This window comes from Aquarana catesbeiana, linkage group LG11 (genome assembly GCF_042186555.1).
Source record: "Aquarana catesbeiana isolate 2022-GZ linkage group LG11, ASM4218655v1, whole genome shotgun sequence".
Classification (NCBI taxonomy): domain Eukaryota; kingdom Metazoa; phylum Chordata; class Amphibia; order Anura; family Ranidae; genus Aquarana; species Aquarana catesbeiana.
Genome location: NC_133334.1, coordinates 168732364 through 168751179, shown reverse-complemented (window position 1 = coordinate 168751179; position 18816 = coordinate 168732364). Strand labels below are relative to the sequence as shown.

General features: G+C 41.4%; 1 protein-coding gene across 3 annotated transcripts in view; it reads right to left on the bottom strand.

Annotated features, from left to right (window-relative positions):
- CENPT (centromere protein T) overlaps positions 1–18816 on the bottom strand; it is a 595880-nt gene that overhangs the window by 135242 nt on the left and 441822 nt on the right. For all 3 annotated transcript variants that reach the window (XM_073605031.1, XM_073605032.1, XM_073605030.1), the window contains one exon: positions 7456–8427. In XM_073605031.1, the coding sequence (XP_073461132.1) occupies positions 7456–8427 (972 nt within the window). The remainder of the gene's footprint in view (positions 1–7455; positions 8428–18816) is intronic.

Genomic DNA, 18816 nt, shown 5'->3' with positions numbered 1-18816 from the left:
CTCCAGATCCTGCTTGCTGTTCTACTACGCTGTTCTCTGGCTCCCTGATGTTTTTGCTTGTTTGACTATCCGTTCCAGTTCCTGAACTCTGGCTATGTTTTGACTATGTTTACTCTGTTTACCTTTTTTTATTATTATTAAACAAGTGTGATTTAACTGTACTTCTGTCTCAGTCTGATTCATGTCTTCTGACACTCAGATCCAAACAGTTGCAAATGCCAGATGATGTCCCCCACTCAAAAGAGCAAGTGCGCCCCTTCATTGTGAAGAGAGCTTATAGGCAGGCTTTGTTGGGATTTAGATGTCCAGGGTTTATGACAAAAGAAAGTGTTAAGGCTTGGCTTTGTGGTCTGATTGGTTGTTTGGTCTGGGGAGAGCAAAAATACTCCTTTCACTGAGCAGAAGTATATTATAGGTACCGTATTTATCGGCATATAACACATACTTTTTTTGACCTTAAAATCAGGGGAAAATCTTGAGTGCGTGCTATACGCCGATCCCTGCTGTCTCTGAGGGGAAGGAGGGGCCAAGCGCTGCCGAAATAGACCGAGCCGAGCGTACTGTGTACTCGGCTAGGCTCGGCTCGCAGTCACTCTGTCCCGCCTCCCTGCTGTCTGAGGGGAGGGAGCGAGCACCGCCGAAATAGACCGAGCCGAGTATACTGTGTACTCGGCTAGGCTCCGCTCCGCTCGCAGTCTCGCCCAGTGCCGCCTAGTGTCCTAGTCTTTACGTCCCGCCATTGGACCGGTGTTGTGTCCATCATTCGGATGAGCCGAATACACAGGACATCTGGCTCTGTCTTGGCCTCGCTAAAACTTTAAAATACCAAGCTGTAATTTTGGGCAAGTCTGCAGATGGACACTGGGCAAGGCTGCAGATGGACACTGATAAGGCTGCACTGATGGGCATTTAAAATGTAAGTTTTTTTCCTTAAACTTCCCTCCTAAACTTAGGGTGCGTGTTATACGCCGATAAATACAGTACTTATATAGTGCTGTCAATTTAAGCAGCGCTTTACACACACATATATATATATATATATATATATCCTGTTTCCCCAAAAATAAGACCTAGCGCGTGATTGTCAGTGATGGCTGCAATATAAGCCCTACCCCCCAAAATAAGCCCTACCCTGTTCCCCCCCCCCCCCCGAAAATAAGCGCTACCCTGAAAATAAGACCTACAAGGACTTTAACTAGGGCTTATATTGTAGCCATCACCGACAATCACGCTAGGTCTTATTTTCGGGGAAACAGGATATATATAGATATAGATATATATATTACGTTCACATCAGTCCCTGCCCTCAAGGGGCTTACAATCTAAGGTCCCTAACTCACATTCACATACTAGGGCCAATTTAGACATGAGCCAATTAACCTATCAGCATGTCTTTGGAGTGTGGGAGGAAACCGAACTACCTGGTAGAAACCAAAGCAGGCACAGGGAGAACAAGCAAACTTTGTGCAGGTAAACACTTAGCCAATGTGGTGCCTAGCTGAAATAATAGGGGAATTTATCAAGGGATTCCCTCAATAAGCGTCCACGTTTGAAGGATATTCATAAAAGATGCTACTTTCAAGACTACAATTACAAGTTATTAATACCCACATACAGATATTAATAATCTAAAACCATATATGTAAAGCGCTATCACAAACATTGGTAATGTCCCTTTAACCGCCAGGTCCGTACGTTGTACGGCGGGGGGGATACCACACATAATCTCGGTGGCTGCAGCCACCTAGATTGTGTGTGAAACTGACAGGCAGACTACTGCCTGTCAGGTGAGAGCATTCGGGTGGCTCCGCTGCCGCCCAATTGCTCACACCCCCCCTGGTCCGGCGTTCTCCCCCACCGCCATGCTTACCGGGCTCTGCTTGCCCATCCGCGGGCCCGGGAGCTCCTTGGTGGGTGTCGGTGGGTAGAGGGGAAGGAAAAGAGTGGACATATGTCCGCTCTCCTCCCCTTCTTCTTGTGACCCGGAAAGTGACATCTCTGATGTCACTTCCAGGTCAAGCTCTCGGTGTCCCCGGCTCGCTTTGCTGAGAAAGTATGTTTTGTAAAACATTCAGTGGAGTACAGGGAGACATGCAAGGTCTTTTAGACCATGCATATCTCAATAAAGAGAGTCTGTCACCTAAAAATCATCACATAGGGGACTGTTTGTCCCCTATGTGATGAAAAAAAAAGTCAAGTAACACCTATACCTATAGGGGGCTTTTGAAGCGTCGTCTATAGAAACAAATAGGGTACTGAAGTTTGTCGCCATTTCACAGGCGCACACAAATTTAAGGTTTGGCATGTTGGGTATCCATTTACTCAGTTCAACCTCGTCTTTTATATTTTCCCAAATATGTGGGCAATTTATTGTGTTTGTTTGCCCTATAATTCATGTTAGTATGTTTTTTACTGAAATTTTTTGCTTCCCAGACCTTTGCGGCAATATCGTGTGACATAAAAAATTGCAACTACCACTATTTTATTCTCTAGGGTGTCTGCTTTCAGAAAATATATACTATTTTTGGGTTTTGTGTAATCTTCAGGCCTTAAATGATTTTTTTTAAACATGTGTGCAAAAAATGCAAAAATGGCTCTGGTAGCTAAAGGGTTAAAGTGATTGTAATGCTTTGATTATTTTTTTTTTTTTAAATTAAAAAATGTCATATTTACCTCTACTGTGCAGCTCGTTTTGCACAGAGTGGCCCCTAACACCGTCTTCTGGGGTCCCTCTGCGGTTCCTTCCCACATCAGATAACCCCCTAGGAGGAGAAGTGCTTTCCCAGGGGGTTACTTTGTGGGCCCACTACAGAGTCCAGCATTCAGCGTCCATAGCCGCCAAATGTATGACTCGGACCCGCCCCCCCAGGTCATTGGATCTGATTGACAGCAGCGGGAGCCAATGGCTGCACTTCTATCAATCTATCCAATCAAGATCCGAGAACCCCGGGCAGAGGAAGAGCGGGTCCCCGCCGGATAAAGTTCCAGGACTCAGGTAAGTAAAAAACGGGGGAGCCGGTCACTGCCAGGTGTTTTTAAGGATGCATTAAGGTGAAAAAACACAAGGGTTTACAACTAGAAGTCGACCGATATGGGTTTTTCTCTGGCCGATGCCAATATTTAGAAATCGCGGTGGCCGATGGCCGGTATATGATGCCGATTTTTTTTTTTTTCCCCCTTCATCTCATAAAATCCAACAGTTAGACCCCTTTCACACTGGGGCGTTTTTAAGCGCTTTTGGGCTAAAAATAGCACGTGTAAAGTGCCTGCAAAACGGCTCCCCTGCAGTCTCAGTGTGAAAGCCCGAGTGCTTTCACACTGAGGCGATGCGCTGGCAGGATGTTAAAAAAGTCCTGCAAGCAGCATCTTTGGAGTGGTGCATACCTCTGCTCCACCACTCCTGCCCATTGAAATAAATGCGCACCGCTGCCGAAGCGCCTGCAAAGCGTTTCGGCAGGGGCGCATTTAACCCCTTCCTTGGCCGCTAGCTGGGTTATAAGCTTCCTGCTAGCAGCAGAATGGCGCCGCTAAAATGACGATAAAGCGTCGCTAAAACTAGCAGTGTTTAACCGTTAATTGATTCCCCGATCCAGTGTGAAAGCAACCTTAAGTAATCAGCGATACAGAATTTTTTTTACATTTAAACATTTATTAAACAAAACAAACCTCCAATCAGTACACTTGTATGTATAATTCAGATTAAAAAAAAAACAAAAAAAAATGTATATCTTAAATATTAAATACACAAAAACAGGTAATCAAAACTTTGGATGAAAAAAAATGGGCTAACTTTACTGCTTAGTTTTTTTTTTAATTCATTAGTGTATTTTTTTTTTTTTTTAAATTGCGTTTAAAAGACCGCTGCGCAAATACCATGTGACAAAAAATATTGCAACAGCTATTTTATTCCCTAGGGTCTCTGCTAAAAAAAATATATATAATGTTTGGGGTTTGAAGTGATTTTCTAGCAGAAAATACAGGATTTTTACTTGTAAGCAACAAGTGTCAGAAAAGATTTAGTCTTTAAATGGTTAAACTGAGAACTTCTACACACAGAGTTCAGCTCATTGATAAGTGTAAACATTGTATCTCTTCTTGGTTCTTTTTATCAGATTTGGCAGGCTGCCCAGAGGAGGAGAGAAGTCGCTTCACAGAAGACTTCAGGCAACTTGCATTGACTTCTATTACAGAAGTCATTTGCAAGTCTTGCTGAAGTTATTTTATCAGCACAATCGGCCGATGCCAATTAAATAAAAAACGCCAAATATCGGCCGATATATCGGTCAACCTCTATTTACAACCCCTTTAAATCTACAATACATCACATGCAATTAATATTCAAAACAGTAAAATGATAGAGTCCAGAAAAATGCATGTGAAAACAAAAAATCCAAACTCTCTTGTGTCAGGATGTGAACAAACCAATCTAGCCACCACCACCAGAAAAGATAGCCAAATCCCTTACCCTATAATATGACCCGTATATCACAAGTCAAAAAGCGCTTGTTGCTATACCATCATTCCATGCTCTATACTGCTAAAGACATGCTCAGTGGTCTTTCCCAGGATCTCATGGACAACTCACAGGACCCACATGGGTGGTTTCCAGGGCATATATCAGACACCACAGAACCGTGGGACTGCAGGTGTTCAGCCACTCAAGCTGCTACACCTCTTCCCGCATGGACCATATAATTTAAAAGAAAGCACACTGCACATAGCACGAAGCTGCTATTTAATCTTAGTATATACGTTTTCAAAAAAAGTGTGTGAGAAAAAAAATCAGCAAAGCATAACACTTGCTATATACAAAATGGGCCTCAGTAACCAGCATGCATGCCTGAAAACATAATGTCCAACACTGTGCCCCACTCGCCCGATGCAGCATTTTGCCACAAATAATGTCTTCAAGGGAAATGGAAGCCTTTTTTTTTTTCTGATGGTGGTGACTGGATTGGCTTGCTCACATCCTGGCACAAGGGAATTTGGATTTTTGGTCTTTACAGAAACTTTTATGGTCTTTTTTATCATTTTGAAAATAAAAAGGACGTTTTTTGGGCCTTTATTTTAAACATAAATTGCATGTGGTGTATTGTAGATTTAAAGGGACATTACCTATGTTTGTGAACACTGAGGATAGAGCTTTACATATATGTTTTAGATTATTATTAATATCTGTAGGTGGGTATTTATGTTGGCAGCTTTCCGTTTACATTATTTTTAATGCGGAGTTGGGCATAACAACATATTTTCAAACATTGTGAGTAGGTTTTTTTTTTTTATTAGCGCAGAGTTTTTTGTTTTTTAATTTAAATAAAATAGGGTCACCACATTAATGTGAATAACTCCCCATTCCTCAACCTATGAAACTGCAGTGTGTGGCACACACTGCAGTTTACCATATTAAAAGCCAGGAACCAGTCTCAACGCACAGGGGAACTTTGTCTTACTTTATTTACAATGTTGGGTATACTAGGGGTCTAGAATTCACCTGTCACAGTGGGCATACCCTCCAAGGGGTCTTCAGGGTCTGGGAACCGTAGGAATGTAACAAGGCCCTGGACCTTTATGGCACCCTGCTAACTATACACGTTGCACATCATGCCTAGGTGATCACCTAATGCAAGATCCAGTGCCCAATGCAAATTTTACAGGCTGGTCCCACACAATAGGGTCCGGGTGTGGTCCCTGAGGGGTACGGATTCAGAAACTGATAGATAGCCTAACAGCAATAAGCAGTCACATCTTGATGACACGTCAGAAGAAAAAAAAAAATGAATTGTTTAAAAAGAAAAATATTTCACAAGATCTGGCAACCTCCCAGGCTTTAAACATGGGCAAAGAGCAGATAAAGTAGGCTGTTAAAGATCACAGCAGAGACTTTAAAGTGTGGCTGCAGTGATTTCTAAGGGTGAATAATTCCACATTACCTGCAGCTATGGAGGCTAGTGAGAACAGGATTTAAAGTTTTTACTGCTTGATAAATACTTCAATATACATAGAGCTCAATTAAAGCAAATGGTTTCTTGTTCGGTTATTTCCTTGATTGATACCAAACCATAATCAACCTTATAGCATACAAGTACTGCTGCACATTGTATTTCACTCCAGTGTGAAGTGAATGAAAGACAGGCTTCAACACAAGTTCTTGCCCACTGGTCACATCCCTCTGACATGTTTCACCCATATTGAGCTTAATTGTAGCCTTAATCTGAAGTCTGTCTTTCAATCACTTCACAGTGAAGTCAGAAGGTTTTTTTTTATTTTAATGCATTCTATGCATTAAGATAAAAAGCCTTCTGTGTGAAGCAGCTGCCCCAGCACCCCCTAATACTTACCTGAGCCCCATTCTCTGTCCAGAGATGTCCACAAGTGTCTCGACCATCCAAGACTCTCCCTGATTGGCTAAGACACAGCAGCGGAGCCATTGTCTCCCCGCGCTGTCAATCAATGTCAGTCAGCCAATCAGGAGAGAGAGGGGGAGGTACCGGCCTGCAGCTCCATGTCTGAATGGACACAGGGAGCTGTGGCACAGCTCAGGTGCCCCCATAGCAAGCTCCTTGCTGTGGTAGCACTCGACAGAAGGGAGGGGCCAGGAGCACAGAAGAGGGACCCGAGAAGATGAGGATCCGGGCTGCTCTGTGCAAATCCACTACACAGAGGAGGTAAGTATAACAAGTTTGCTATTTTTATTGAAAAAAAAAAATAAACAAATTCGAGAATTTACAATTAGTTTAAAGTTTTAATAACTGGCTAAGGAGAGCAGGAAAACCAGCCATTTGAGGTGGTGATAAAGCAACACTTCATGAGATAAAATAAGAATTTATGAAAAGCGCTTTCAACAAATTGTTCAGGTTATATGGAAAAACAAGGATCATGCGTCTTGACATTTATATTTGTGAACTGAACAGTTAACATGGGATAAAAATATGTAGTGGTGTTATAACATATCATTCATCTTTGTGAATCGAACTATAATCTGGGCGCCCATTAAGTTTAAAATAGAAATGAAAGGCAAAACATTTGTGTGTGTGTATATATATATATATATATATATATATATATATATATATATATATATATATATATATCTCATACATACACACACACACCTTTTCTTCCCCCTTTTTTTTTATAAGTGATCACATCTCTGTTCTCAGGTGCTTAAGGGGCTTAGAGAGCTAGGGGTGAAGAAACAACAGGACACTGATCTTCCCAGTGAATGACTCTGCGGGGGGTGTCAGCACAATTTTTGACCATTGGAGGACAGGCAGGCTGTTCTCCCATACTTAGTTTGAAATAGGAAAGGAGGACTGGCAAGAACACCGGGTATTTTACACAAAGGAAGCAATACAAAGAGAACAAGATACACAAGTACATGGTACAACAGGCACATATCAGGAATATAAAATGTCGGGGTAACATTCTTGTAATGTGTAATGTAATGTAACTCACCACCTTCCATGGTGCTTTCAGTCTGAAGTAAATTTTCACTATTATGGCCTTGAGAAGATTCAAAATTATCTTCCTGTCTTGATGAGACATTTACGGACTTTGTGTACTGGTTACCATCTTCTTTATCAAATGTAGAATTTTGTATCTTGCAAGACAGCCTATCTAATTCATGCTTCCCTTTAGTTTCAGTTAAAACAGTATGCAGGGTTTCATATTCTGCACTATCTGCAGTTTCCATCATCTCAACTCCTTTATTGACATTTGAGTCAAAAGAGCCTCTCTCTTTTGCCTCCACCAGTTCAGACTTCTGCATTTTCCAATATGGTGTAATAGGCCTACCATCTTTATCTTGGAGAAGGGACTTTGAAAGGCTTTGATGTAACTGAAAGGACCTAGCGTTCTCCACTGTTAAAACAGAGTTCTCTGTGCTTCTAGTTTCTTCATTTCGTTTAACATCTTCCACCATCAATACAGATTTCTCTGTGACTCGCTCTTGTTTTGTTCCAAAGTGACTGATATTTTTCACAGCAGATACAGATTTATGTATGTTTTTATCCGATTCAAATGTATTTGCATCCTCCAACACTGGTAAAGATTTCTGCATGCTTTGATTTGTGTCCAAGTGCTCAACATCTTTCACCATTAGTACAGATTTCCATTTATTACTAGTTGTTGCACTAGAGTACTTTGTGTTTTCCTCCATCAGTTCAGTTGTCTGTATATCTGGAAACACAGCTTTAGGAGCAACAGTAATGCTAATGTTAGCACTATTTGACATATTGCCTGTGCCATATTTCTTTGCGTCACTTGAAACAAGACTGTTAGACATACTAAGTCTTTTCTCAGAATAGATGGTGTTTATTTCGGACAGTACAGGTGGGACATAAAGTTCCGTATTTAACTCTGTAACCCCTCTTGTAGAAACAGATGACTTGTCCTCCACGATTGATTCAACAAAACATTCTTGGGAGCCTAATGAGAAAAACAGCATTAGATACAGAATGTAAAAAAATATAGTGCATATTTTGTTATATTATGGGAATATAACAACTGTAAGAGATTGCAGTATACTAAAGTGAAGTGGACTTCCAGTAAAAACACAAACCTTTTAAGAGAAAGCTTCGAAATTAAATTTGCTTTGATAAAATTTCTCACAAATAAAAAAAAAAAAAAAAAAAAAAGTACGCTAGCTTTTTAATCATTACAACTAGGTAACACTACTTATCAGTGTTTGAACAGTGGCAAAAAAAAAAAAAGCGAACGCTGCAGGGAGAATACCCTATATAACTCCTCCCACTCCCAGCTAGTCTCAGCTTTGTATAAAGAAATATGGAGATCAGAAGAACACAAGGGAATATGGGGATCAGAACATCATAAGGGAAGAACCTGTGCCCTATACTATACTCCAGAAAATGGATTTGACTGGTAAGTCAAAAATCTTTACCTAGTTGACCGGTACAGAACACAGGCTCTTTAATCATTACATTTGGAATTTCAAAAGCAGTCAAACAGAGTTGGGCAACAGAGCCACGATGGGAAAAGGCATACCATCAAATGGGTCAAAAAGGCTTGAAAGGATGAGAGAGCAACTTGTGGAAACTTTCACTTAAAACTGGCATCATTGGAGGCCTGAACCTCCACCTGGTAGAATTTAAACATGTGAACAAAAGCCCAGGTGGCTACCCTGAAAACACTAGCAAATATACAACAATGCTGAAAAGCCCATGAAGCACTAACAGGTCTGGTAATGGGTGCCTTAACAAGAAAGGGAGGAACCCTATCCTTAAGACTATAACCCCTAATGTTATCTTGACTGCAATAGTGGAGCAAGAAGCTGGGATACCCCTGTGGAATTAAAAAGAGGGAAACCAAGTGCCTAAAGGAGGCAATAGTAGAATTGCGCCGAAGCCTACAGGCTGGCAATCATCTTGAAAACCTTGCATGTCTATGAAAGAGGGATTTTCTAACTCAGCGCTGGTTTGGAAATTCACCATGCTAAAGAGATTCTGGCCCTGGGGGTCAGACATACAGAAAGGTCCAAGGACTGAGTCTGTAGGTCGCACTTTGCCAGAATGTTGAGCTTCAATGGTCTGTAGTGAAACGGCGCGTATTACAGTCTCTAAGAAGGCAACTATTCGACCAAAGACTCATGCAGGAGCAAAATGAGGGTTCCCCCTAGGAATGAAAGCATAAAGAGACAGAAGTGTATCCCAAAGCAGGTAGATTCTGGACAGGGCAGGGTCTATTGTCAAGCCCAGGTAATCCAATATGTGAGATGGCTTGACTGATCAGTTGCTCAGACTGAGGATCCAGTCAAACCTTTGCAGAGTCTCTCTTATGTCAGAGCAAGCCAGCACAACTTGCACTGCCACTTTTCCACCACCAGAGGGCGCTCGCTCCCTTTCTCCCAGCACCACTACTCCCCTCCCTCTCTGTGGTCACGTTACTCAGGTAATGAGCTATGGAAAGGGAGGGGGAGAAGAAGGAGAATGGGAGGGAGGAAAAACGGGGTCATAGAGGACTGGTGAGTCCCGTACACCACTACTTCATAGTGAGCCGACTTCAAAATGACAGGCTGTCACGCATTATCCCAAGATCACATTTTATTAAAGTAAAACGTGGTAGGGATCATACTCTGAGTGTAAAAATATTAAAGCTCAGTGAAAAATACATCCATTCGTATGAAGATCCTCATACGAATGGATGTATTTTTAACTATGAGCTTTGATGTTTTTACACTATATATGGGTATGATACCATGTTTTACTTTAATAAAATTAGATCTTAGGATAATGGACTAGGTCGGTGCGCTCTTTGTTTCTTTTGTGCAGTGTTCCAGACTTTCCCAGTCTTAGAGGGCAGCAAGACCTGGTTTATCCAAATAGAAACAAGATGGAGATTTAGTTTATATCATTGGAGCCGGCACTCTCCTAGAAGCAGGAGGCATTGTATTTGTGACTGTCGCAATTGAGAGGCTGCAACCCCTTACCGGAGGTAACAGGCTGCAACCACCACCCCCCAGTCTGGGAAGGTTGGGGGCCGCTGTCATACAGGACAGGCACTAACAATAAGTAGAAAAGACCTAGCTGGTTTAGGCAATTTAAGGAATCATACATAATCAAATATCAATAAGCTATGTTATGACAGGTATGTCATCCTGATCTGATTCTTCAGAATAAGGAATGTTCCTCAGCTACCATCTTCACCAAAGGCAATGCGTCTAGCTTAAGGGCGAAATCAAAAGCCGACTTAGGAAGGGATCTAAGCCTCGACTGCTGGAAAGGTGGACGGCAGCCCTCACACACCAAAGGGAGAATTGGGAGAAAAAAGGGGCACCCTGGGCATGAATGTTTAAAGGTCTTCTGCTCTGTAATCACTACTGAAGGTTCTTTAGGTAGGATCAAGAAGGGAATTACCTCATTCTGACTTTGCCTTACATGTTGGGAATATCCCCACAGGCGTCTTAACCGATGGGGCTCTGCCACTGGCAGAGCCCAATCCTGGACCTGTAAAGCACCCAGCGGCTAACTTGTTGCACTATGTACCAAGGGCATTATGTACAGCAGGATCCAGTGCATAACATCACCATTACAGGCTGCCCCCATTTCTTTTATCCAGTGGGGTCTGGGTACCGTACCTCAAAATCCTACCGAAGAGTCAACTGGCCCTGAAGATGTAGTAGAAGTCCAGAAGCTTTAGTAGGAGCAGCAGTGGCTATGGTACAGCAGGAATCGTAAAAGAAGAATCGTGTTGGTGGAGTAATCAACAGAGGGAGAGACACAGAGAACCCCACATATGAAGAGGGTGAGGTTCTGTAAGTAGAAAGAAGAGGTCAACCACCTAAAGTCTCTAGCCAGTGGGTGGGAGAGGTTAAATTAGGAGAGGTCTCTACAGCCTTTTTTGCCAGTGTCCAGTCAACTGAAGATAGCTGTATATAACCCAGTGGTAATGATTAAAGAGCCCGTGTGTGTGTGTACTGTACAAAATCACACTTTCAATTTCCAGAATAACTAGAACTAGTCACCAGGCCCTCCTCTGTATTAGGTTTAAAAGTCTTTGCACACATTTTTTTCTGTTATTCCCTTCTGTTATTGGTGCCTGTTATGTCATTTCATAGGAGGATCTTTTCATTGTCAACTGATTTTTTTCTTATTGAACGTATATGCATAACTTTCAACAGTTATAGAGAGCCACGTAGTTTGTGTACGTCTGACATTCATTTGTCATACAAAAGACACGTTCTACAAGATCATGTGTACGTCTTCCTGGCAGCAGGAAAACGTACACAAGCCTATAGAGAGATAAGTATATATACAAAGCAAGCCGAGCCATAGGCAATCCCATGGGTCTTAGGTGGGTTTAATGAAGGTGAAAATTATCCTGAATTTACTTATCAGGAAATCTGTGAGGAAGCAGAAAGAAAATGAATAGATAAAAATATAGTGCAGGAAGAATGACGGAAAGGGCAGAGGAAAAAAAGAGAGAAGAGGAGGAATGCGTCAGAGCTACCCACTTTCTCCCTTCCTACTTAGGAGCCTTTTAAGTGAATGTCTCAGGTCAGGAGCGAGGTGTGGACATATTGGATCCATGGAGTCCACATGGCAAGACATTTCTTGTGGATGTCAAATACACTGACGGGTTTCTTATGGATGAAGAACAAATCTATACTTAACTTAAGGAAACAGACATTCTTTTGCAATAATAGAATGCCTACACAAAAACTTTCCTGTAAACCAAAGTTTTCAAAATTAAAAACCGAGTAACTGGGGAAAAAAAATCTGAAACTTTTCTGTAAATTCCATATCGAAGTACAGTACAAACTTTTTTCTAGACCATGACGTTCACCTAACCATATGTTGCTACCTTCGGGTGATTGGACACTGGTAAAGCTTTTCAAGAAACGCCCTTAGAGAATCTATATAATCCCCTTCTCTTCGCGAGGCTCCAGTTCAGTCAGCACGCAGTAAAGAGGTCACTGTACTGTACTCCAAAGATTGACTTTACAGGTAGGTCAAAATTCCTATTATTTTAATCGTACACAGTACAGGACAGAGAAACTTTAATCTTAGGCTCATGGGACATCCCCAAGAAATAAATCTAGGTGTGGGTAACAAAAAGCAAAATGGCAACAATCCCATGAAAAGCAAAAACGGTTAACAGATTCTAACAGTTGACACCTTGCAGCTGAAGTACACATCAGCTAGAGACCCAACCAGACAAACGGCATATATTTTTTTTTTTTTAATTGTAACTAGAGGATTGCATGGAGGCCCAACTACCTTTAAAAAAAAGAAGGTGCTTGATGCATACTATTGCCCAGAAAACCCAGACATCTCCAGGAAAATGGGCCCAGGTAGGGAAGGAGGGACTCATTCCTAGAGGGCTCAAAGCCCTAGGCCTATAGAGGGACTACTCTGTGAAGGAAATGAAGAGGAATCGTTTTTTTAAAGATGACATGGCAAGTAATCATAGATGATCATTCTGATTCCATCCATAAGGTGAATCGGGAATTTGATAGACATACCATCAAAAGGCATCACATAGGGAGTGAGAAGGACACTCCCACAAAGGTGGTATGAGCCACAGGGAAGCAAAAGTAGCTAGCTTCCAGGATATTTTGTCTTCATACAGCATAGGAAAAAGAGAGGGGTCCCAGATGTAGGAGGTACCAAGGCAGCAGTACGAATATAGAAGGTTAAAAATCCAAAGTGCTGCGCTAAGCAATCCTTGCATTTAGTGATCATACATATATGCATATGTCAAAACACAATAGAAAAGAGATACAAAAGTCCTCAAAAAAAGGTAGTTTAAAGTAAAAATTTCATAGCATAAATGTCCACAGAGGGCCACCAATAATGTGCCTATGCAATATTAAACTTCACAGAAGTACTTGAAGTGATGATCCATAAAAAATGATGGCCACCAGTGTGAGAACAGAAAATGGCAAAATGTAGCGCTAAAGATATATACAGATGTCAACCACCGTGTGTATTGTTAATAAATTCAACTGAATGTAATAAGCAAATGTCCATCTGTAAATAAAATAATTATGTGATAAACCTAAAATGAACATGTCAAAAAGTCAAGAGGAATGTCCAATAAATCAAGTGTTGAAGTGAATCGGGGACACAACTCAATCCATGATGGAAACATCCAAAGGGAGGGTCATCAAAATATAGCAGGATGTAGATGCTCTTACCAGCTATATTTTGATGACCCTCCCTTTGGATGTTTCCATCATGGATTGAGTTGTGTCCCCGATTCACTTAACCAACACTTGATTTATTGGACATTCCTCTTGACTTTTTGACATGTTCATTTTAGGTTTATCACATAATTATTTTATTTGCTTATTACATTCAGTTGAATTTATTAACAATACACACGGTGGTTGACATCTGTATATCTCTTTAGCGCTACATTTTGCAATTTTCTGTATTCACATGTTTGTCACATTTTGTATGTAGCTGCTTTTTCCTATTTTTAGGGTTTAGCGCAGTAATCACTTCCTATTCACCAGTGTGAGAATCCCACCACCATGGATATAGAGGGTACACTTACCAGAGCGTGTGGACCCAAATACCTTACGGTAGTGAGTCACACAAGCAGGGGTAAGTAGACATCACGTAGGGAGGCCCAATCACTCAGGAGTCTTGTATGGATGGATCTCACAAATCCCCTTGATTCTGGTAGGGATAGACTTTTACTTGGACACACCATCTCCCTCAGATCAGACACATACTGTATGTGGAAACACATCAAGCAGTTGCACATAGTGTAAAAACAATCAGATTTCTTTTATGTTTAATCAATATTATTGGCAAAAATGTTTTCAACATATGCCTAGAAAACAGAGGCAGATCGTTTGTAAGACAAGTATGCTCACAGTTTGACAATTCTGAAATATGACACACGACGTGTGGTGATCTGAATGGTAATAATATATAACAGTATGGAAGCATGTATAGAAGGTATATTATTGAAACAATTTCCGGTGTGTTATAGCAAATAAACAATGTCATATCCTGTCAACTGAACAGGAAAGGGTATTTCAAAAAATAAAAGCGCCAACCGGCTCAACTTACACAACGTAAAATATAGTCTTGTAGGTAATACCTAATATGGTCAAACCTTTAGCAAGGACATGAGAATATTATTAGGAAGAAGCCGATAGGAAGGGGAGGAAGAGGGGGTGGGGGGAGGCCAATGGGAGGAAATCCGGAGCAAATAAAGTTTCACTTTTTTGAAGAGATGAATGGATACAACTCTGAAGAGCATTTGAAATGGGACCACACTGGCCACGTAAGCTTGTAAGATTTGGTTTTATCCTCCTCCTATGCAATCATACATTCCAGTTGGTCAACTTTATCCATTTCTCAAGCCCATTGGCCAGCGATTGTGCTTCAACCTGACGCCAGTGTCTTGCTATTACAGAGCGATCAACAATAATGAAATGCCTAACCAAGCTTTTCTTCATTTGTTTTCAGGTGCCCAGCAGAATGGATAATACCGTGATCTGTGGTTTGTTGGGAATTTTATCCCCAACGAGTCTCTCAAACAGGTATAAAATTGTATACCAGAATGGGACAATTTTCGGGCATGTACCCCAGATGTGGGTCATTGTGCCAGGAGCCTGCAAACACTGCCAACAAGTGTCTGGAATGGATGGGTCAATTTTAGTGCAGGAAGTGCAGGGCAGCGGTACCACCTCGCTATAATACAGTCGTTTCACTCCTACGCTTGGGAAGAGATTGACAACTTATAAGAGGTAGTGAATACTTTGTCCCATGCCATGTCTTCCGGTGAAACTAGTAATTCCTGTTCCCATTTTGAAAGAAATGGAGGTGGCTCTGGGAATTACTCTTAGCATAATCTGGTATAGCTGTGAAAAGGTATGGACAGGCTTAGAAGGTTGAGGTAACAAAGATTCCATATCAGTATGTGGTCACTTCAAAGAGTCGACAAAGGACCGTGTGCCCAAGTAGTGTTGTAATGGAGTATACTCTAACCATGCACTTGATGAGTTGTGACATATTGGAAAAATCATAAAAAGGGGGCCAGGGTCAGGCCACTAAGGGTATGACACAGAAGAGGGTAATCGTGATTTTTCCATCTAAGAAATTTTGAGCTGGTCATAGTCGGAGTGAAGGAGGCAAGTACAAACAATGGAATCAGGGGGCTCGGTCTGGAAGAAAGTAGGCCTTTACGTAAATATGCATCCCTAACCTGTAAAATCGTCTGAACCGTAAGAAGTAGTATGGCATTTGGAGTTCGCTTGTTGGGATCTAGCCAAGGTAGGGAGGTAATGTCCCGGCCGATTAGTTCATTTTCCAAACAAGTCGACAATTTTGTAGTTTTACCATGATACCAATCTACTATTCTGAGCATAGACGCTGCCTGAGAATATAACATTTGAGGGTAAAGCCAACCCCCCCCCCGCCATCTCTTAGGTAAGGATAGGGTAGTTAAACTAATTTGTGTTTTTTTTATGCAGCCATATAAAAGGCTCTTATAGCTTTTTTAAGTGAGAGAAAAAATCCCGGAGACAGGGAGCCTGGGATAGCCTGAAAGGCATATAATAATTTTGACAAGATGTCCTATGCGGCCAAACCATAAAATATGTGGTTTATCATATGATTTAAGACAGGCAAGAACTTTTTGAAGTAGAGGGGTATAATAAATATCCGCTATAGTAGGCAATAGGGATGGAATATGAATTCCAAGATGTTTAATAGATTTTTGTTGCCATGTAAATGCGAAAATGCTTCGAAGGTGAGATACAGTAGATTGAGACAAAGAAATATTCAGCGCCTCAGTGTTATCGTAATTCACTTTAAAATTGCTTACTGCCCCAAATTCTGCAAATGTTTGAATAAGGGACAGGATGGAGGTAAGGTGATTAGTACTGTATAGCAAGAGTTCACCCGCATACAGGGATAGTTTATATTGGTGTTGACCTACTAGTAATGCCTTTAATGTCAAGGTTCTGTTGTATGGCTATGGCAAAGTGTTCCATAGTGAGAATGTGTAACAGGAGGGAGAGAGGGCAACCTTGACAGGTGGTATTGTGCATCCAAAAAGGATCCAAAAAGGAGGCCATTGAATGGATCCTCACCGAGGAACAGTTAAATAGGGCTAGAATTTTTGCCAGAAGGCTAGGGCCGATCCCTATCTGCTGAAGCACATTGAAGGAATGACCAGTGGACCCGGTCAAATGCCTTTTCAGCATCAACCGATAATAGACAGGCCGGGATTCCACATTTCTGAGCATGTTACATTAAGGTAATTGTTTTAAGGATATAATCCCTAGGAGTGAAACCCACTTGGTCAAGATGGATCAAATTGGGGATTAAAAGGCATAAATCGGTTAGCTATGGCTTTGGAATACATCCGAATATCGATATTTGTCAGGAATATAGGCCAGCAACTATCACAAGAGACAGGGTCTTTACCCGGCTTCGGCAACACAGTGATATGGGCTTCAAGTGCCTGTCTAGGAAAATCGCCATACACTGCGTTAAACGTTTAGTTCAATATCGGGATGAGGAGGTCACAAAATGTTTTGTAAAAGTGGGTCATATAACCATCGGTGCCGGGGCTTTTATTATTCTGAAGGGAAGACAACTACCGCAATTTCTTCTTCCGTAAAAGGTTGTTCTAATTCTTGCACTGTTGATGTAGGGATGGTAGGTAAGGCTGGCCAAGCAATGTAGTCCGCTATGGTAGATGTGTGGTCTTCCGAAGTCACATTAGAGGGACAAATAGGCAAATTGTACAGACCATGCAGTGCAAGCTATTGATTTCTTTAGGGTGGTGAGTAATCTGACCATCAGGGCACTTTAGTTTCAGAATAGAGGTAATGCTATTCCTGGCATGCAATGTCCTGCCCAACAATCTTCCCGGTTTATTGGCCTCAACATAGTGCAATTAACGCTTTTTGTCCCTAACTGACATCGTTTTTTGATTCAGAATCTCTAACAGTCATAGCCTAGCATCAGACAGTGCGAGCATGGTAACAGTAGACGGATTCTGCTTACAGGCTGTCTCCAATGTGGAGATTTGAGACAAGAGGTCCTGAATGCAGGCTAGACAGTCCTTCTTGAGCCTTGAGCCATGTTTAAAAAAAAACCCCTCAAAACACATTTTAATGCTTTCCATTGGATTGGGGCAAGGCTGTTATTCCGATGAGCAGAAAGAAAATTGGTTATCATTTGTTTAATTTCCAAAGGACACAAGCTGTCCTAAAGGAGTGAGTCATTCAACCGCCACGTCCATTCTTGTTTCGACAAATCAGGTAAGGAAAGGGACAAATACACCTGAGCGTAGTCAGACCACAAAACGTTACCGATACTCGTCTGGATGGAAGGTCAAAGGAAATTGGCTCACAAGGAAAAAATCTATTTGAGAGTAGGAATTATGAGCTGCAGAATAATACGAAAAATCACTATCCATAGGGTGAGAGAGACGCCAGACATCCATCAAATTATGCTGCTTTAGAAATTTCTTCAATCTATTAAGTTGTGATTGAGATATAGAGCTACGAACAAGTACCTTTCCTTCAGGGTCCACCAAGATATCTGATACATTGTGCGGTATAGATTTGTGGATAGCAATGACCACCACATGAGATTTAGATGAGTATAGGTACTATAGAACCATGTTGGGTAGTACTTATTGCGCAAATTAGGAATACGATCAGTACAGAAATGGTTTTCTTGAAAGAAAGCTAGGCCGACCTTGGACTTGTGAAATTCATATAGGATCTGCGATCGCTTAGATGGTTCATTTAAACCTCATGCATTGAAAGGGCAAAACTTTAAGGAGGTCTGGTTCCGGGAATCACCCATGGCTGAATAGGGGAGGAGGAGAAAAAAAAAAAAAAAAGAAGGGAGGCAAGGAAAAGAAAGAGAAAAGAGAACAAATTAAGGCAAGGAGGCTAACAAGCACCCAACCATGAGCACAAAAAAAGGGTGATAGAAAAGCCAGGTGCTAGAACAGGTGTCAGCATCAAGAGGGTATCTAAAGCAAATGGCTATAAAAGCCCACAGAGATCTGTCTGGTCAGAATACCTAAGACGGTAGAGGCGGTGCAAAACCACCACCTAACAAGAGTATTGTAAAAACCAGAAATAAATTGAGGGAATTATAATAAACAGCTGAATTAGAGAAAAAAAACAACTTGTCCAGATGGCAAGCAAACACATATGACAGACCACCATTGCAGCACAATATAATAAGAGGGCGATAACAGTCCATCTGGATATACATGTGGAAAATTTCCAGAAAGCGTCATACATATCAAGCAGTAAATAAGGAATATAAGTCCTTAGCACTAATGATTTGATAATGACTCATCTCTCCG